The sequence below is a fragment of the Macaca thibetana genome, chromosome 12 (genome assembly GCF_024542745.1).
Source record: "Macaca thibetana thibetana isolate TM-01 chromosome 12, ASM2454274v1, whole genome shotgun sequence".
Lineage (NCBI taxonomy): Eukaryota > Metazoa > Chordata > Mammalia > Primates > Cercopithecidae > Macaca > Macaca thibetana.
Genome location: NC_065589.1, coordinates 41,145,583 through 41,167,299, shown reverse-complemented (window position 1 = coordinate 41,167,299; position 21,717 = coordinate 41,145,583). Strand labels below are relative to the sequence as shown.

Here is a 21,717-nt window from a genome sequence, read left to right as displayed (position 1 = left end):
TATTTTAAATATTTTTTTCAGAAACTAAAGTGTAAGACCTTACACTTCTGGTCCACTATAGGTCACTGCCCTAATGTATATACAACATGAAACACCATTTCATCAATAGGCTCATTTATTTAATAACAGTAATATTAATAATTTTCATAATCTGAGAAGGCTTCACTTCAAAATGGGAAGTCTCAGTAGTGGAACTTTCATCTAAAAATCTCGAATGATTTCATGGCCACCCATAACCATATTATACAATCAAAAAGCCCACGTACATAGAAGCTAAAAATAAGAAAGCAAGGAGTCAAACCCCTTATAACTAGTTTCAGGCTAGCTTCATAACCATTATGACTTTTTCAACAAGCAAGATACTAGTACAAATGTTACATAACTTTGTCAAAGTTAATTTACAAGTTAAAATTCTTTATATCATTGTGGTATACCTATTCCAGTCAGGCTTTCAAGATGCAGCATCATCTATTATAGAAGAACTACACTTACACAATCACACTGTAATAACCATTTTCTTTTTTTTTTTTTTTTTTTTTTGAGATGGAGTCTCGCACTGTCTCCCAGGCTGGAATGCAGTGGCACGATTTCTGCTCACTGAAACCTCTGCCTCCTGGGTTCAAGTGATTCTCCTTCCTCAGCCTTCCAAGTAGCTGGGACTACAGGTGGGTGCCACCACGCCCGACTAATGTTTTGTATTTTTAGTAGAGATGGGGGTTTCACCATGTTAGCTAGGATGGGTCTCGATCTCCTGACCTTGTGATCCACCCGTCTTGACCTCCCAAAGTACTGGGATTACAGGCGTGAGCCACCGCGCCCAACCCCTTCTCTAACAATTCTTATAAAAATCAGTCACCTCCTTTATTTTCTACCATCTTTTCGATACCTTCGTAGTTTATTTCTTAATTTATAATTTATTTGTTTTGCTTTGTTATGTCTCTACTCATAATACTCTAAGTTCTTTCAGAAAAGATACTATGATCTTTAAAGTGATCACTGTGATTCTGAACTAGGTTTTTTCAGACCAATCATCTCACCACACAACTATAAATTCTGGACAAAACATTGTCTAAATTGTGTTGGAAAGAATCACTGAGTTATAAAGACAGCAAGGATTTGCATACCAAAGATTCCAGACAGAAAGGAAGTCCAGAGACATGGAGCCCATCATTTGGTGCCATTTTTCCTTCAAGGCATTTATGCCTTGAGATGGCCAAGAAGTTAAAAAGCTGAGCAGGGCTTTGAGATAGAGACATAAGGATGTCAGAACAAAAACCAGAGTCCCGGGCTTGTTGGGATGAGAAGTCCTGGTAAACACCCAGTTGGGACCCCAAAAGGCTTTAAGAAAATGACTGTCTCTTTAAATGTTATGACCTAGTTGCCTCATGTGCCTCACACTAGTCCCAGTCCTGACACTAGGAGTAAGAATAAACCACAAAGAGACTAACCCCCCTCACAGGAACTAAAGCCCAGCTTCAAATCATTTCAATTTCAGTCTTAATTGAATTAAAGTGATCTGGGATTGTTAGTGCTCCTAGCCCAACCGGTTGCCAGATACAAATGTATACCTTCTTTGTAGGAATATGTAATTAAAATTAAGATCCTCAAAACAGTTCTATAAATTTTCAAATACAATGTCTGGCACTCAATCAAAACAACTAGGCATGTGAGAATGTAAGAACTGACTGAAAACTAAGAGAAAACCCCAATAATTTAAATAGACTCCCAGAAGATCCAGATAATGAAATGGTCAGGCTCAGATTTTAAAATAGCAATGATTGCTATAAACTGAAAAGTGTACATACCCCAAAATTCATATGTTGAAATCCTAATCCCTTATGTGATACTAATTGGAGGTAGGGCCTTTGGGAGGTAATTGGGTCATGAGGGAAGAGCCCTCATGAATGGGATTTGTACACGGTGAGAGACAAGAGAGAGATGATCTCCCTCCACAGTGTGAGGATATGGTAAACAGAAGGCCATTTGCAAACCAACAAGAGGGCCCTCAGCAGGGATCAAATCAGCTGGCACCTTGATCTTGGACGTCCCAGCCTCCAGAACTGAAATAAATAAAAGTCTGTTGTTTAAACCATTCAATCTGTGGTATTTGTTATAGCAGCCTGAGCTGACCAAGACAATAATAAATATGTCCAAAGAATTAAAAGACAAGGCTGTGGATTTTGGCAGATAAATAGAAACTATAAAAATGAAGGGAAATTCCATAGTTGAGAAATAAAATAACTGAAATTAAGAATTCAATTGACTTAATGGCAGAATAGAAACAAGAGCTTGTGAACTAGAATATAACTCAGAAGAAAATACCCAGACTGAAGCATAGCAAAAAAAGGACAAGAAATACAGAAAAAAAAAAAAAAAAAAGCACGAGACCTACGAAATATGTTGGTAAATGAGAAGACAGCAAGAATTATGCTTTATCCCTCATAAATGAGTTTTCACCTCAGCTAGGCACAATGTAATCCCAGCACTTTGGGAGGCTGAGACTGGAGGATCACTTGAGGCCAGGAGTTCCAGACCAGACTGGTCAACATAGCAAGACCTCATCTCAAAAAAAAAAAAATAGCCAGGCGTGGTGGTAGTGTGATGTGTCTGTAGTCCCTGCTTCTCGGGAGGCTGAGGCAGGAAGATTGCTTGAGCCCAGGAGTTCGGGGCTGCAGTGAGCATAATCATGCCACTACACTCCAACACTCCAATCTGGGCCAAGCTGGGTGACAGAGTGAGACTCTGCTTCAAAACATAAAAATAAAGGGAGTTTTCACCTCTTTATCTGGCATAACACTTTTTCAAACAAGATACCTAAATTGACAAGTAAAAATCAGAAATAATCTCTGAATCAATGAAACAATAGCACCATAATGAAAGTTTCTGAGCCTACAGCAAGCCTATGTCTCAAAGGGAGAAATTAATGTATTATACAAATAACACCTAAGATGAAAATTTTGAGCTCTTTTGAATTTTTTTTTTTTTTTTTACCTTTCCCGGGGTTGTTGCTGAAGTTTTTCAAGTCGCACTACAGAAGATGTCTGGTCGGAGGATTGCACAGCTGGAGTCCCAACAGTAACATTCAGGTCTGGGGATAAGAATGCTGGATATTCTACTGTCTGTGGTGTAATAACTTTTCTGCAAAATAATAATAAAGTGAAATATTGAAATTATACAAAAGTCCACTTCCAAAATCAGTGGCGGCTATTACTTTTGAACCCTTCCCTCTTTTACACTTTTAGCTCACCTAGCCACCTTGGGCCATCGAAGGCCAGAGCTAGGAAAAAAGCCAAGAGCCAGAGTAAGCGCTCTCCTGATTATCCTTACTACTAAACTCAGACCATAGGCAGCAGGGATGGAAAAGGACAGAAGGGCCTGAAGTTCTAATGAGAAGTACAAAGTATCTGAGCCCAGACATCTCTCCAAATCTTTAGACCCAAATTTCTATCTCTTTTTTTTTAATTTCTTTTTTTAAATTATACTTTAAGTTCTAGGGTACATGTGCACAATGTGCAGGTTTGTTACATATGTATACAAGTGTCATGCTGGTGTGCTGCACCCATTAACTCGTCATTTACATTAGGTATTTCTCCTAATGCTATCCCTCCCCCCTCCCCCTACCCCACAACAGGCCCTGGTGTGTGATGTTCCCCATCCTGTGCCCAAGTGTTCTCATGTTCAGTTCCCACCTATGAGTGAGAACATGCGGTGTTTGGTTTTCTGTCCTTGTAATAGTTTGCTCAGAATGATGGTTTCCAGCTTCATCCATGTCCCTACAAAGGACAGGAACTCATCCTTTTTTATGGCTGCATAGTATTCCATGGTGTATATGTGCCACATTTTCTTAATCCAGTCTATCATTGATGCACATCTGGGTTGGTTCCAAGTCTTTGCTATTGTGAATAGTGCCACAATAAACATACATGTGCATGTGTCTTTATAGCAGCATGATTTATAATCCTTTGGGTATATACCCAGTAATTGGATGGCTGGGTCAAATGGTATTTCTAGTTCTAGATCCTTGAGGAATCGCCACACTGTCTTCCGCAATAGTTGAACTAGTTTAATATTTATTTTTAAAATCTATTAATTTTTTGGAATGCATTTTGTGCTAGGTGCAATGTTCATATGGCTATGTATATTACCTCATTCACTTTTCACAGCAAGCCCATCAGCTGAGAATTATTAGATCCTATTTTATATATAAAAAAGCTAGTATTAGAGAGATTAAACAACTCCTCCCAAGGTCTCACAGCTGGTAAGTGGCAAAGCTAACATTTGAACACAGTCTCTTTGACAATAAAGTTTAGATTCTTAAACTGTATTCTATACTATGCATAGTAGTAAGCACCTTAAACTCAGCATGTCCAAAATAGAACTCACCATTTTGCCCTTCTCCAGATACACTCTTTCCTAAGTGTTCCCTGGTTCAGGAAATAACAGCACCAAATGTATAGCCAATGGTCCCTAAATGTGAACATCTTTTTTCCTCCTTTCCCCTTCTGTCATCTTCCATCTCCAATCAGTCACTTCCTAATTACAGGAGATATAGCTAAACATTCTAAATACTTTACAAATTAGTTTGTTCCTCCGTTCCATTATATTAGTCAGGGTTGTCCATAAAAATAGAACCAATAGGATGTATATATACATAAATATATTTATGATAAGCAATTGGCTCATGTGATTATGGAGGCTGGTAAGTCCCAAGATCTACAAAGTTAATCAGCAAGCTGGAGACCCAGGAGAGCCAAAGGTATAATTTTAGACTGAATTCAAAGGCCTGAGAATCAGGAGAGCCAATAGTGTACTTCCAGTCCAAAGGCTGGTAGGCTGGAGATCCGATCCAGAAGAGCTGATGTTTCACTTTGAGTCCAAGGGCAGGGAAAAGTTAATGTTCCAGTTCAAAGATAGTCAGGCAGGAGGAATTCTCTCTTACCCCAGGGTGAGTCAATCTTTTTGTTTCATTCAACTTATTGGATGAGGCCCACCCACACTAGGGAGAGCAACCTGCTTTCCTCAGTGTGCCAGTTTAAAAGTGAATCTCATCAAAAACACCCTCCTCTCAGAACAATTTTTGACCAACAGCTAGGTACCTATGGCTGCCACTAACATGTCATTAAATCTGTTGCATGATATGATCCAAATGGCAGAGCAGCTTGCATGGCAGCTTGGACCTGTTGCAGAGCCTTCTCTTGTTCTGGGTCCCACTCAAAACTAGCAGCTTTCTGAGTCATCCAGTAAGTGGTTCAGAATAACACACCCAAAGGAGGAACAGATTACCTCCAAAATCCAAAGAGGCCCACCTGTGGTTATTTCTCCAGGTGTTGTATCTCTTTTTTGTTGTAGGAGAAGCCAGATGCAAAAACCCATCCTTCACTGTGTACAGGATACCACCACCCATACCATGGACCCCTAGAAATTTCACTGAGGCAGAAGGCCCTTGAATTTTTGTCATATTTATTTCCCACTCTCTGACACAAAGATGTCTTATCAGTAAGTCTAGAGTAGTTGCTACTTCTTGCTCACCGGGTCCAATCAGCACGTCATCAATAAAATGGATCAGTCTGTTATTTTGTGGAAGAAAAAGGCAATCAAGATCCCTGGAAACTAAATTGTAATGTAGGGCTAGAGAGCTGATATATTCCTAAGTTAGGACAGTGAAGGTGTATTGCTCACCTTGCCAGCCAAAAGCAAACTGCTCCTGCTGGTCTTTATTAACAGGCATGGAGAAATAAGCATTTGCCAGATCTGTGGCTGCACTCCAGATACCAGGGGATATGTTAATTTTCTCAAACAATGAAACTACATCTGGTGTAGCAGTTGCAATTGAAGTTGTCACTTGGCTAAGCTCACAAGAATCCACCGTCTTCTTCATCTGTCTTCTTCACAGGTCAAACATGGGAGTTAAATGGAGATGTGGTGGAAATCACCATTCCTGTGTTTTTCAGGTCCTTGATGGTGACACTAATCTCTGCAATTCCTCCATGTAGTATTGCTTTCGGTTTACTACTTTCATAGATGGAGGGAGTTCTATGGCTTCTTCTTGGCCTTTCCCAACATAATAGCCTTCAATCAATAGATCAGGAAACCAATGATTCTGCCAGTTACTGAGAATATCTATTCCAATTATGCATTCTAGAACCAGGGAAATACCACTGGATATATTCAGGGACTCACAGAGCCAATTGTGAGATGGACCTTAGCCAAAACTCTATTGATCACTTGAGCTCCATAAGTCCTTACTCTGACTGCTGGACCACAGTTACATTCAGAGTCTTCCGGAATTAGTGTTAGTTCAGAGACAGTGTCTAGTAGTCCCCAAAAGCCCTGATTGTTCCCTTCTCCCTAGTGCACAATTACCATGATAAAAGGCCACAGGTCCCTTTGGGGAAGACTGGGAGAAATACTAACGGCATACATTTTTGGAAGTATACTAGGGTCCTTTCTTGAGGTGACCCAACCTCCCTTTCATTAAAGGAGTTCTGAGTCTGTAAAGTAGATCAAGTCTGGGAATTGATTGAGAGGTCATGATTCTGTTTTTATGATGCAGATTAGACTTTTGTTCCCTCAACCTAGAACTTTTCCGCTTATACGGATCAGGTTAGAATTCAGTAGGCTTCCTATCTATTCATGTCTAGGAACACAGGATCAGATAGCCAACACCACAGGTCTGCACTACTAAGACCATTCTTATTACTTACTTGATTCTACTGTCCATTATGGTAACCATACCCACCTTGCCTTTGGCAGTTGAGTATCTTCACTTGGTTCCTGCCACCCTGGGACCCAATTACTCCCATTGCATTTAAGTTTCCCAATTCAGTGACTGCAGGTGCCACTATAAAGTCTAGCCCAGAGGGAAGAGCAATCACAGAGCTCTTTAAGGATGCCAGGGTACCCTTCACAGACTCATTTCTCATAGTCATGGTAAAACGTGTGTCTTTTGGACCCTCCCAGGATGGGTGAGTCGATCTTAAATGGCAAGTCCACTCTAACATAATTTCTCTGAACCTCTAAAACCCTTCCTCTACATTAATCGAGCATTTCTAACTAATTCACTGTGAGCCATCTTTTGGTTCCTTTTTCAGTCATTCAACTAAACAAGCTATGAGAGCCCTTTCTAACTCCCCAAGCTGCAGCATTAAATGCAAAAATCTCTGCTTAGGCCAGCTGCAGTGGCTCACGCCTGCAATCCCAACACTTTCCGAGTCTGAAGTGGGTGGATCGCTTGAGCGCAGGAGTTCGTGACCAGCCTGGGCAACACAGAAAAACCCTGTCTCTACAAAAAATACAAAAATTAGTCAAATGTGGTAACACGTTTGGGAGCTACTTGGGAGGCTGAAGAGGGAGGATTGATTGAGCCTCAAGAGGTCAAGGCTGCAATGAACCGTGATCTGTTGCCTGGGCAACAGAACAAGACCCTGTCTCCAAAAAGTAAATAAATAAAAATAATCTCTGTTTAGTAAGTCCATGTCAATAAACTCAGCCTGATCCAACTTTATTTTCCTTCCACCATCATCCCCTGCCCTTAATATCCATCCCTATACATGTTCTCCAGATTTCTGTCTGTATAAATTTAAAAACTCAAATAGTTCTTTTAGAATATATACGGAATATATTCCCGAGGACCCAAAGGAGTAAAATTTGCTCACATTTGAGAAGCAGAAACCTACAATGATGATGATGGTAATGAAAAATATTTATTAATTTTATAAATAGGTAACAACTAATTAGGCATTTTGCTATTTGCTACCATGTTCTAAGTACTTTACATGTAACTTATTTAATCATCATAGTAACTCAATTGGGTAGTTTTAATTTTTATCCCATTCAACAAATGAAGCATAAAGAGCCTAAGTAACTTGCCCAAGGTCGTATAGGATGTGAGCCCATGCAGTCTGGCTCTAGGGCCTGAACTCTCAATCACTGTGTCTTGCCCCTGCCAATTACTCTAGCTCATCCCTCGTTGCTCTCCTCCTTGCTCCTAATCTCTTAGCCACTCTCAACTGAAGACTGTTCTCCAACATAATAGAGCCTCTTATGGCTTCCCGCTTTTATTTATGTGCCCTATCAAGAGAATGTGTCCCCTCACTCCTCCAAAATCAGCCAGATGCACTACTACCACTTTTACAAGTCTCACTCTAAGCACTTTCTTTTGTGGAGCCTTATTTAATCATTCTTTCCTCTCCAACTTCCCTAACAAGAATTAGAAGCTCCTTGGCTGTCTCACAGTTCTTTTTTGGTTCTTGAAGGGCTTTTATTCCATTTGCATCATCATAGTAATTATTTTTTATGTTACTTTGCATCAAGGGCAAGGAGAAGGCCTCACATGTCTTTGTATCTGCCATGACTTGGGGATATAGCAGACATTCAATAAATGTTTATTTAATCAATGTATGAAGAAGAAAAATAAATAAACATAAGAAAAAATTCAGCTTTACTATTTCAACAAATCACCAATATCAAATAGATAGAGAATTTTAATGATAATATCCAGTGTTGGTGAGACTATAGGAAAATAAGCACTTCAGAACACAATTTCCCATGCAATACCTAATTCCCTCAATCCCATTTCAGCTTTTTTCCATTTCTTATTCTTGGATAACACTATAGATTAAATCTCTTTCTCAGGTGCTTATTTTTCTATAATCTATTTTTATTGTTGAAATTTCAAGATTGATTAGTATACTATATTTTAAGTTACTTTTGGTTTGCTAATGACTTTTTTTTTACCATAGACTTTTTACAGATGATTTTATAGCAGTTGGAGTGGTGTGGAGGTAAGGGTAACATTACTATACTGCAGGGCAGAAAATTGATAACTATCAGACAGTCTGATGTTAAGTCTCTCACCTCTTTTCCCAAAAGGGGTATCTCCTTAGCCTGCTTTCCTTATTAAGCTACTCCTTCCCTCCTTCAGCCATGAACTTGGCACTCCTTCTCTTCTTTTATCTCCACACATCCTCAACTCCTCTATTCAGGGCTATACTCAGAAATTAAAAATTTCTCCCTGTTATTAAGCAAAACAATTCACTACTCTCTGCACCTCAGAGTCTACCCCATCTTGGCCATGTCCTGGGGACTTCTTAAAAGAACTCCACCAAAATGCTCCACCAAACGGATTAAAATTGTTTTAAATGTCACATGATCTGACCATATTAACGAGACTTAAAACACTTACGTCACGGGATCTGTTCTTTCTGGAGGTGGTGTAGGATTCATAAACATGGATGGTTCAGTAATTTTCTGAAGAGGTTTTAACTGAAAAAAAAATGTAAGTGTATTTTAGCACTGCTTAGTTACAATTAAAACTCACTAATTGTAATATCACACCATATTAATACCATAATGCTATGAATAACCCAGGACTATGAAATAGGCCTTAAATGAGACATGTAAGGAAATAAGGAATTAAGAGAGGAAAGAAAAAATTAACATTTATTAGGTACTAAATATTTGCCAAGCATTTTATTATACTTTTAATCTTATTTAACTATCTCAATAAACCTATACGGTAAGTAACTAAGCATATTCTACAGATGATACTGAAGATCAGTAATTTGTTCAAGGCTACACAATAGGCAAAAGTCAGGACTTGAATGTAGCTTTGTCTGCCCCCAGTGTAGTGCCCTGTTTACAGTATCACGATAGGTTAAGTAGGGGACCATATCACTGAAAAGTTCATAGATATAAAATCAAGTTTTTATTTTGAACTTTTATTATATATCCCATTTTTTTCCGTACAATTCCTTTGTTCCTGGTTTTTAGTAGATTCCACCTACATAAAATAATACTTGCCCAGTTTTATCTGAAAAGAATAACTCTCCTTAAAAATGACTATTACTACATATTATACTTATGTTCAGACACAAAACCTACCTCTGGAGTTGGTGCTCATGTGCTATAACTGTCACAAAAGGAGTAAACAATTAGGGGTCCCTATAAGGCCTAATTATGATAAGAAATTTTTAAAATAACAGAAGAAAAAGTAAAAAATCAAAGCAAAGAAGGGAAAAAAAGCTTGTTCCTTGTGGCTTTCATCTGTATATTACTTCTGATTCAAAATGTATTAAACATCATTATAATATAGGCAAGATTTTAAAACATATTACAGAGACTTCTCAGTTAACATAGTGGTAGACTTGTTTAATAAGGCTGATATCTTCACTCTCAATTCCTAATTTAAAAAGACCCAAAGGCCGGGCACGGTGGCTCAAGCCTGTAATCCCAGCACTTTGGAAGGCCGAGACGGGCGGATCACGAGGTCAGGAGATCGAGACCATCCTGGCTAACACGGTGAAACCCCGTCTCTACTAAAAAATACAAAAACAAAAACTAGCTGGGCGAGGTGGCGGGCGCCTGTAGTCCCAGCTACTCGGGAGGCTGAGACAGGAGAATGGCGTAAACGCGGGAGGCGGAGCTTGCAGTGAGCTGAGATCAAGCCACTGCACTCCAGCCCGGGTGACAGAGTGAGACTCCGTCTCAAAAAAAAAAAAAAAAAAAGACCCAAAACTTTAAAAAGGAAAAACTGAAAGTGAAAAATGATATGCAAATAAAGGTCATTTCCCCTACACACAGCAGCACTAACAGGACTGCATTTTTGAATACCATAAAACTGATGACATCCAGGAATATTAAGAGTTCTTTCAATATTTGATGACAGTATATATTGGTACAACTTTTCTGGAACAATTCCTTGAAAAGGTCATTGTTCTGGACAAGAATTTCCTTTCTAGGAATCTGGCCTAAGGACATAATGAAAGAAAAGGATATAGGTTAGCACATAAAAGTATCTGTGGCAATGTGGACCTATGGTAGTGAATTTAAAGGAGGAAGTCAAAACTAGGAAGAGATCTTCTTTGGGTTTATTACTCTCTTGATGAATCAAGGAGAGTTCAAATAACATCAGATGTTGAAATAACTGTGGAGGAAAGGACCGTATGAGTACAAAATATTATCTGAATTAGATCAATTACTCCATTTTGTTTTCCCAGAGCAGGATCTCACTGCGTTGCCCAGGCTGACTCATGTGATCCTCCTGCTTCAGCCTCCAGAATAGCTAGGATTACAGGTGTGAGCCACCAGGCCAGGCAATTGCTCAATTTTTAATAACTATTTTTAGATGCAGAAATCGACACTGATTTCTTGAATACTGGTGCCTTAAATTACATCAATATGTATGTGTACACACAAATAAAAGCAAGTTTTATTTTATTTTTTTGAGACAGAGTTTCACTCTATCGCCCAGGTTGGAGTGCTGTGGTACGATCTCGGCTCACTACAACTCCCGTCTCCCAGGTTCAAGCGATTCTCCTGCTCCAGTCTCCCGAGTAGCTGGGATTACAGGTGCCTGCCACCATGCCCGGCTAATTTTTGTATTTTTAGTAGAGATGGGGTTTCGCTGTGTTGGAAAGGCTGGTCTCGAACTCCCAGCCTCAGGTGATTCACCCAGCGCGGCCTCCCAAAGTGTTGGGATTATGGGTGTGAGCCACCACGCCTAGCTTAAAATCAAGTTTTATAATAAAGACATGTTGAATAAAATATCATTGCTTTAAAATGTATAAACAAATCATAGTAAAGTCTCATCTTTCTTTAGGCTGAAGAAAAGCCCACATACCCCAAGATCGGGAGGTAAAGAAGCATCTTTTAAAAATATTTATTTTAAATAATTGATCAAACTGAAATAGAGCCTCAGAAGAGGATAATTTGACTGAAGAGTTACAACAGAATAATCTTTTAAAAGCGGGGAACTAACCTGATGTGAAAATCCATAACCAAAGTTTCCATAGGAGAACATAAATTCCACCTCCAGCCTGCAGACAAACTAAACATGTGGTAAATTTTATTGTTTGATCAGGATGATATTTTAATGGAGAAGTGACAAAAAGTGATATTTTTACTTTACAGATCTGTAAGTTAGAAAAGCCAAAGTATGAACCTCCCGACTTTTAAAAAAGCATTTACACAAGGAACTCCTACAGAAGAATTTGAGTTCCTAAAATGTTAAAACCCTTTATGTTAAAGTTAAGTAGTATTATACAATTAAAATATGGAAAATATCAACTTCTAATTGTTACTAGGATTACAATGAGACACTGACACACATATATATACATGTAGATTCATACATGTATATGAATAAATATACATTCATGCATGTATATTTTTAAATATTTACTAACACTCCTCTTACCTCCAGTCCCAGTTTCAGATAAAATTTTGATTTAGACAAGTGATTTCACTTCTCTGAAACCCAGGTTGCTTATATGTGAAATAAAGGAGGGCATGAGAGGTAATAAAGTCAAGTGTCCATCATTCTGTTTTTTATGTTCCTGGCCCCTGTTTTGGCCACTGGCAGCAAAAGTCTCTCTGAATAGAAAGATCAATTAATCTAACTACTAATTTTAAGGACTTAAAAAGAAATTAAATTAAGAACTGTAAACAACTCTTTAGAAACTCCCCAGAGAAAAAAATAATACTTCCTCAATTTAGCAAGTGAGGCTCCTGAGGCTACGCAGTCAAGGCAGTGGCCAGAGGCATTCTACTCTCTTACCCAATGATTTCTAATTTTCTTTATCACCATTTAGCAAAAAAAAAAAAAAAAGAGGAGGAGGAGGAAGAGGAGATTTTTGTTAGTAAATATTGTACTTCCTATTTCATACATTTCTACTATTTCAAACCGTGACTGGTACAGTAACTAAAAGAAGAAAAAACATGTAGGCTACAAATAATATCAGAGTAAAGTTACATGAAATGTTAAGAAAATATTACATGCACATAAAACTTAAGAAGTTTCAGGAAAGTCCTTACTACGTTTCTATGCAACACTTGGACTTCTTCAATGAAGCACCCTTTCTAGAAAAAATAAAATAAAAGATTTTAAATATAGAATTACTCATGTATTTCCCTGTATATTATCTAAACCAAGGGTCCCCAACCCCTAGACTATGGAGTGGTACTGGTCCATGGCCCATTAGGAACTGGCTGTACAGCAGGAAATGAGTGGTGGGCAAGCGAGCAAAGCTTCATCTGTATTTACAGCCACTTCCCATCACTCACATTACCGCCTGAGCTTCACCCCCTGCCAGATCAGTGGGGGCATTAGATTCTCACAGGAGCATGAACCCTATTGTGAACTGTGCATGCAAGGGATCTAGGTTGCGAGCTCCTTAGGAGAATCTAATGCCTGATGATCTGTCATTGCCTCCCATCATCCCCAGATGGGACTGTCTAGTTGCAGGAAACCAAGCTCAGGGCTCCCACTGATTCTACGTTCTGGTGAGTTAGTTGTATAGTTATTTCACTATATATTACAATGTAATAATAATAGAAATAAAGTACACAATAAATGTAATGCACTTGAACCATCTCGACCCACCCTCCCCACGCTGGTCTGTGGAAAAATTTGCTTCCACAAAAATCATCCCTGGTGCCAAAAAGGTTGGGGACCACTGATCTAAACCACAAATCAGGTAATAATTTTTCAAATGCACATATGAACCTAATAGCCAAAGTACAAACATAAGGAATGTCCAAAAGAAGAAAATAAAAATTCCAAGTTCAAGTAACAGAAATAAATGTATTTATATTATGTTGTAGACAAAAATGTTCTGCTAAGTTACAGTTCACCTTTTTGAAAGTCTTAAAGGAACTGCCATGCCTACATTGTTTTTGAGGGTGTATTGAGCATCCTTGACATAACTAACTCCATCTTAGAAAAAGACTCCATTTTATATTTTATAGGGCACTTTGCCAATAAGGATAAGATGTTTTGTTTAATGCACAAATAAAAAAATAAAGACTACGTTCAATCAGATAAGGACAGAAACAAGCACACTCTTCCACTATCTGTTTTCAGCAGAGGACTCTGTGACTATAAAAGATTAGGCTTTCAGCAGCTCGAAACAGCCATCTTAACTGACACCATCTTACAGTCACTTGTGATAAGAACTTCACTTCTGCCACTGAAGGTTCTGCAACCTCAGACTCCTCCTTGCAAAACTGATGGACTGCCCAGCCCAGACCAGGGCTCCTTTTGTCTTCTTTGCTCCCCATAGGCCAGTTCATTAACCTTTTCTCCTATTTCTTTTTCCTCTTGATATTAAATGTTACTTTGTTGTAGAATGTAATGTTTACATAGTAAGTGTACTATTAGGTATGTTTGCAATATGGACTGACTTGTGGAGTGGCCTGAGCCTGTGTGCCCGTGGCATGCCAAGTGAACGGGAGGTACTAAGGAGAACTGGCTCCTTGGGAACTCCATGTAGCTTGTGGCTTTCATGATTGAAATAGCATTAATAAAAGCCTGACATTGTCGAAAGACACAAACATGCATGCACCCTCCTGAGAGAGGGGTTACTTAAACATAATTCTACATGATAAGCTGACTCCTGATAGGACTGAGTACTTCTCTCATCTCTCAGGGAGGGCTGGATCTTTCAAACCACGTATCCTTGCTCAATATCTAGTCATCTCTGCTGTTATGAGTAGGTCCACAATTTTCCAGAAGCTTTTTGAGTGCCAAAATGACACCAAAGTAAAAAATTCCATACCTGGCCTATGTGACAAGTCACAATCAATATACAAAGAAGACTTTGTTTCATGCACAAAATTATTTAAAATATTATATAAAATTACCACTAGGCTATGTGTATAATATGTATATGAAACATAAACAAACTTCATGTTTAGAATTGGGTCTCATCCCCAAGCTATCTCATTATGTGTATGCAAATATTCCAAAATAAAAAAAAAAAATTAGAAGTCCAAAATGCCTCTGGTCCCAAACTTTTTCAGATAAGTGATATTTAACCCGTACAGACATTCTGGAAAATACTATGGGTGTTACTCAAAAAATTAAAAATATCATTACTATATGATCCAGCAATCCCACTTCTGAGTATACATTTAAAGGGATTGAAATCAGTATGTCAAAGAGATATCTGCACTCATGTCAGCACGATAGCCAAGATATGGAAGCAACCTAGTGTCCATCACCAAATGAACAGATGAGTATGTGGTGTATATACCTACATGCAATGGAATACTATGCAGCTTTAAAATAAAAAGAAATTCTGTCATTTGTGACATGGATGAAACTGGAGAATCTTACGCTAAGTGAAACAAGCCAGGCACAGAAAGACAAACACTGTATGATCTCACTTATCTGTGGAATCTAAACAAGTCAATCTCATAGAAACAGTAGAAAGCTGGTTACCAGAGGCTGGGGAGTAGGGGTAGGAATGGAGAAAGGGAGGATGTGTATACAGTTAGACTGGAGGAGCAGGTTCTAGTGATCTACTGCACTGCCTGGTTAATAATAACGTATTGTATGTTTCAAAATTGCTGAATAAAATAGATTTTCATCATCCTCATTATAAAAAAAGATAAGTTGGTGAGGTGATGGAAATATTAATTGGTTTGATTGAACCTTTTTCAGTGTATACATAGATCAAAACATCACATTGTACCCCATAAATATATGCAGTATTTGTCAATTAAAAATAAATAATCAGCTAAAAAATTAATTTATGGGCAAACAGGAATATATCCATATGGAATTTTATACAGCAGCAAAAAATTAAGACTAGCTAAGTGTATTAATATTAGAAACATACTATACTTAGAAATATAAAGTAATATTTCTACAATCATACATAAGTAGTAAAGTTATGAAAAAATAAGGGAATAATAAATACAAAGTTTTGGATAATCATTTTTTCTTGAGGGAGAGGAAGGAGACAGAAGATGGCAACAAGCAGCAACATAAAGACTTGAACTCTATGTTTATTATAATAAAATAAAGAAAATGCAAAAATCTTGTATTATAAAAGTCCTTTAGACCTCATCTTCTCCCTATGCTATATGCTATGGTTGTCATATGCATTACCTCTCCAAACATTATAAACCGCACAGATCAGGTTATGATTTTTACTTTAAATAGTCACACAAATTTTAAAGAAAGTCATAAGAAAACAATAGTCTTTCCTCTAGCACCTCCATTCTGCTGTTGAGCCCAATCCGCAAATTTTTAATTTCAGATATTTTACTTTTCAGTTCCAGAATACGCATTTGGGTCTTTTTATATTTTCTATTTTTCTGTTTATGTTTATAAGAAAGAATTGGAAAGAAACTCTGAACAATGAAACATTATATTAGAATTGTGGAATGATGGGTGATTTTTGAATTTTAAAAAATTTACCTTTGTATTTTACAATATTAGCATATTATTGATCTTACAAAAATAAATATTGAAAAGTTTGCATATATGCTTCTAGTCTAAGTATTTAAGTTTCTACATTTTCTTGAACAAAAATTAACTAATATGTAATGTCACATATTTTGATGCCTAAATTGCCATAGTCAAAGGAACTTTAGTCATTTCCAAAGATCTTCTCCCAAAATATTTTTGAGACTCTCTGGTTGCTTATATTTATGCATTACTCCATATGTTTATCTCCTTCTTCATCTCTTTCTATGTATTAGAAATTTATCTGATTTTCCCCAAGTTCTTATCATGAAAATTTTCAAACACACAAACCACTCAAAAGACTCCAAAAAATACACTCCATGGAAGAGTAAAGAAATTCAAATATTTGTTTAACAACTGTTAAAATTGTTTAACAGTGTGCCATTTTTTAAAATCGCTGTGTGTGTATAGATATATGTTTGCTGATCTATTTATAACTTGCAATAATCATTACTCTTCATTCCCAATTTTAAAACTTTACTTTGGATACTGTAAAAATAAGAATATTCATACTTATATATCTACAGTATCAGTATTATACCCAAGAAAATTAACAATTCTAGAATTTTTTCTAATATTCAGTAAATATTTATTAAATTTTCCTAATTGTCCCAAAAATGTCTTTTATTTATGTTTATGTTTCCTTTTTTGAGACAGGGTCTCACTCTGTTGCCCAGGCTGGTGTACAGTGGTGCAATCATGGCTCACTGCAGCCTTGACCTCACTGGGCTTATGTGATTCTCCTGCCTCAGCCCCGCATGTAGCTGGGACTACAGGCAGGTGTCACCATGCCTGGCTAATTTTTTGTGGGTGTTTTTTTGTGGGTTTTGTTTTGTGGGTTTTGGGGGTTTTTTTGTTTGTTTGTTTGTTTTAGAGAAGGGGTTTTACCACGTTCCCCAGGCTGGTCTCAAACTCCTGGGCTCAAGCAATCCACCTCCCTCAGCTTCCCAAAGTCCTGGAATCACAGGTGTGAACCACCATGCCTGGCTCCCAAGAGAGTCTTTTATAACTTTTTCAAATCTGTATTCAGTCAAATTGGTTGTATCTCTTTAAATCTAGAACAGTTTCTTCCATCTTTGGTGCATTTTTTTTTTTTTAATGATCACCACTATTTAAAGAATCTACACTGGTATGTCCCATTTCTGTATTATCTTAAGGTATTGTTTAACTTTTTCCCTACTTACTAAATTCCCGTAAACTTGAAGTTAGTTCTACACTCAGCTTGATTAGATTTGGGTTGAACTTTTTTGTTTTTTGTTTGTTTTTTTTGAGGCAGGGTCTTGCTCTGTCACCCAAGCTGGAGTGCAGCAGCACGATCATAGCTCACTGCAGTCTTGAACTCCTGGACCCAATCAATCCTTCTGCCTCAATCTCCCAAGTCACTTGGACTATAGGCACATGCCACCACACCTGGCTAATTCTGTGTGTAGAGACAGGGTCTTGCTATGTTGCCAGACTGGTCTCCAACTCCTGGCCTCAACAACTCTCCCACTTTAGTCTCTCAAAGTGTTGGGATTACAGGCCTGAGCCACCGCAGCCAGCCAGGTTAAACATTTCTGATGACGATAAGTCACAGATAATGTTGTGTACATTACATTGTATCACTACAGGAAGTACATGATGCTGAGTTATCCACAATTCATTATGCTAAATTCGAGCTCTTGGTTAAAGTGGCAACTACCACATCTCTCTATTGTAGAGGAACATTTCCCCTGCACTGTTACTATGGCGCCATGCAAATATCTTGCTTCCCAATAACCTTTTACCTAATGGTTTTTGGTGCCATTACTAAATATTGACTGAATTAATCATTATTCATTATAAAGAGTTGCAAAAACAATAATTTGTAATTCTTTCATTACTTCCACATTCATAAACTGGTATTCTTTTGTTTTAAAAATTTCCTTTTTCTTCCTATGCCACCTCTTTTCTTTTCTTTTTTGAAGATTATCATGGAGTCATGAATTTTCCTTTATTCAGAATGTTGTAATTATCTATGTTCAAGTTATTCTGAAGTTGGCCAATAGGAGTCCCTGCAATCTGGCTGTTGACATAACCCCATTAGTCTTTGAAGACTTCCTTGCTGTATGCAACAAAAAATATTCCTGAAAATACTTTAGGTTGTTTGTACTTATTCACTAATCAATAAGTTCTTGACTCTGAGTTCAACACAACCACAAAATGAGCTGCTGGAAAGTGAAAAGGACTCCTAGAAAGGAGAAAACAAGAGGGAAGCAACCACAAAATCTGTGTATAAACTCTGCCCACATCTTTGGCTAACCCCTAAAAGACACATGCACAAGGAAGTCTATAAGCAGCCCAGCTAAGGATGAAAGAACTAAACCAAAATTTGTGTTGCCAACTAAGAGACAGAGTTTGCGGCTTCAGTCATGTCTTAAGACATTTCAGAAACATAATAAAACATGTATAACTCTATTTAGCCATTCTACAATGTATACATATTTCAAAACATCATTCTGTACATGATAAATATATGCAACTTTTATTTGCAAATTTAAATAGCCAGGCACGGTGGCTCAGGCCTGTAATCCCAACACTTTGGGAGGCTGAGGCGGGCAGATTATTTGAGCTCAGGAGTACGAGACCAGCCTGGGCAACATAGCAAAACCCTGTCTCTACTAAAAATACAATGAGTAGTCAGGTGCAGTGGCATGTATCTGTAGTCCCAAATAGTGGGGAGGCTGAGGCAGGAGAATCCCTTGAGCCAGGGAGGAGGAGGCTGCAGTGGGCCAAGAAATTTTATTTTCCAGAAAGTTAGTTAGTGATACAACCTAAAAGTCTAAGTGTGGGTTTTTTGGTTACTTAATTTCATATATATATATGTATTCTGGAAAATATTTTTTTTTTGAGATGGAATATTGCTCTTGTTGCCCAGGCTGGAGTGCAATGGCACGATCTCGGCTCACCGCAACCTCCGCCTCCCAGTTTCAAGCGATTCTCCTGCCTCAGCCTCCCAAGTAGCTGGGATTACAGGCATGCGTCACCATGTCCAGCTAATTTTGTATTTTTAGTAGAGATGCGGTTTCTCCATGTTGGTCAGGCTAGTCTCGAACTCCCAACCTCAGTTGATCTGTCCGCCTTGGCCTCCCAAAGTGCTGGGATTACAGGCTGGAAAATAAATTTTTAAAAACATTATGCTACTATAAGCCAACTCTTTTAAAAAATATATAGCCAAAGGGAGATTTTATTTCTTAAGCACACGAATTTAAAGGCAGATGATAAACAAAAAAGCCCGTCAAGTATAATAAATCACAACAACAAACTGGACAACCAACTGGCAACATGATACCAAGGTGAAAAAAATCATTTATACATACCTGAATTACTTCATAAAGGTGTACCTGAACACTCCCTAACAAGAAGGCACGTTTTTCTGTATTGTCATATTGTATGAGTTCCAATAAAATATTATTCCGCTCATCATCATAACGTCTGGGAACCTCAATATCAGAATATATAAGAAAAGCAGCATTAAATTTGAGCCTAAATATTTCTGAACACATACATCCACTATACTATTACATTATTTGCATACCTAGTGATTCGTTTTTATATGTCATTAGCTTTGTAACTTTCAACCTCACAGTCACATATATACTAATATCAACAAAATGAAGATCTTGCTTATATCTAACGGCAATTATCGTCTTTTGGAAACACTCATTGCCTACATTCTCTTTTTAACGCTATACAAAAGTTCACCCTCAATACTCTATTGAAATTACACTATCAAAGATAATCAACTACCCAATATGAAATCCAAATAATCCAGATAATCCAAATACAGGTTATCCAAATATCCAACACTAAAAAATATCTAATATCCTTTTCAGTCTCTGTTCTTTAACTTTTTGATAACACATATACTATTGCCTGAACTTGAAACTCTCTCCCAACCCTGAGCTCTGGAGCACAGTACCATTATTATGTAACCTTTAGTATCTGTCCACTCTCTTGCTAATTAGAAACAAAGTCATGCCTCCCCACTCCTAAGAATCCAGGTGCCTTCCTACAGTGTCTCTCCTGATGGTTGACATCAGAGCCTATATCAGCCTTCTTAAAGTTATGTTCGTGACCGTCTTCCCCCGAGAAATGAGAAAAAAGGGATCTGCAAGCCCTGTGTGCCAGCAGACTAGTTAAGAGGGCAGGCTCCATTTTTCCACAATTTGGCATTCGGATTATCAGAAACAGAAAACTACAAATGCTCAATAAAATATTTAAAATACCATTTTAAAAGCAAAACAGGGTAAATAAAATGGTGAGACATAATCATATGAAACTCCAAGTACTGGCAGACACTCAGAGAAGTAAACTAGACCCTGAAGTTACATTTGCCCTAAGGGCACTTCCCAATCAGGTGACCTAAAACTGCAGTTTGTATGGTCTTGAAAGGCAAAGTCTCTCTAGAAGACAAGACAGGATACATTTAGCAGACGGTCCTTGCCCAACCGTCCTCCCAGAAAGCTGAGAACCCAAAGGGCCATGGCTTCGGTGAATGGAGAACCCCTTCTCCCATCATGTATCTATAGAAGGCTGCAAGGAAAGTTGTACTGCTGAGTAGAACGGAGTGTGGGGTCCCTAATAAGCTATAAACGAAAACCGGTTCAGTGAAATTGCAGCCTAAAGTCACAGTCACTGAATCTTATAAAAAATTTTGAGCCAGACACGTAAAATGGTTTACATGGTAAACTTTATATTATGTATATTTTGTCATAACATAAACAAATAAACAGGTCAACTTAAATTTTTAAAAATATCTCAAGTGGAATTTAGTTTAAAACTCTCCCAAACTGGTAGTGGACTCGGTTGCCTTAGAAGAAACACAAATCTTTCATAGAGCTACTGCTTTCATCCTAGACCTCAAAGAAGTTCCATAAATAATTTTCCAAGGAAAATGAGCAGTTAACAGTCAAAAATAACTCAGTCAGCATGGAAACAAAGCGCCACAAATGAGAATAGCAAAAATAGACCCCCAAAAAACTTTAAATATTGGAATTTTAACAAGCTATGTTTACTATGTTTAAAGGAACAAAAACCAAGCTGAAAATATACTCCTGGCACAGAAAACTAAAAATGATTTAACAAACCTAAACAAGGAACAACTTGTAGAAATGATAACTAAAACAATTGAATAAAAACACTATATCAACTCAACCACAAATCTGATGCAGCTTTGGAGAATTAATGAACCAGAATTAAGGAATCCCAGCACTTTGGGAGGCCAAGGCAGGTGAATTGCTCCAGCCCAGGCATTTGATACTAGCCTTGGCAACATGGCAAAATCCCGTCTCTACAAAAAAATATGAAAAGTAGCCAAGCATAGTAGTGCACGTCTTTAGTCCCAGTTACTCAGGAGGCTGAGATAGGAGGATCACTTGAGCTCAGAAGGTTGAGGTTTCAGTGAGCCGTGATGGTGCCACTGCCCTCCAGTGTGGGTGACAGAG

General features: G+C 37.9%; 1 protein-coding gene across 5 annotated transcripts in view; it reads right to left on the bottom strand.

The window, feature by feature from the left end:
* Positions 1 to 21,717, bottom strand: part of C2CD6 (C2 calcium dependent domain containing 6) — a 172,876-nt gene that overhangs the window by 115,974 nt on the left and 35,185 nt on the right. For all 5 annotated transcript variants that reach the window (XM_050750612.1, XM_050750615.1, XM_050750616.1 and 2 more), the window contains exons 5-9: positions 19,591 to 19,713; positions 12,814 to 12,858; positions 11,759 to 11,827; positions 9,185 to 9,264; positions 2,992 to 3,138 (exon numbers count right to left, since the gene is read on the bottom strand). In XM_050750612.1, coding sequence (XP_050606569.1) covers positions 2,992 to 3,138; positions 9,185 to 9,264; positions 11,759 to 11,827; positions 12,814 to 12,858; positions 19,591 to 19,713 — 464 coding nt within the window. The remainder of the gene's footprint in view (positions 1 to 2,991; positions 3,139 to 9,184; positions 9,265 to 11,758; positions 11,828 to 12,813; positions 12,859 to 19,590; positions 19,714 to 21,717) is intronic.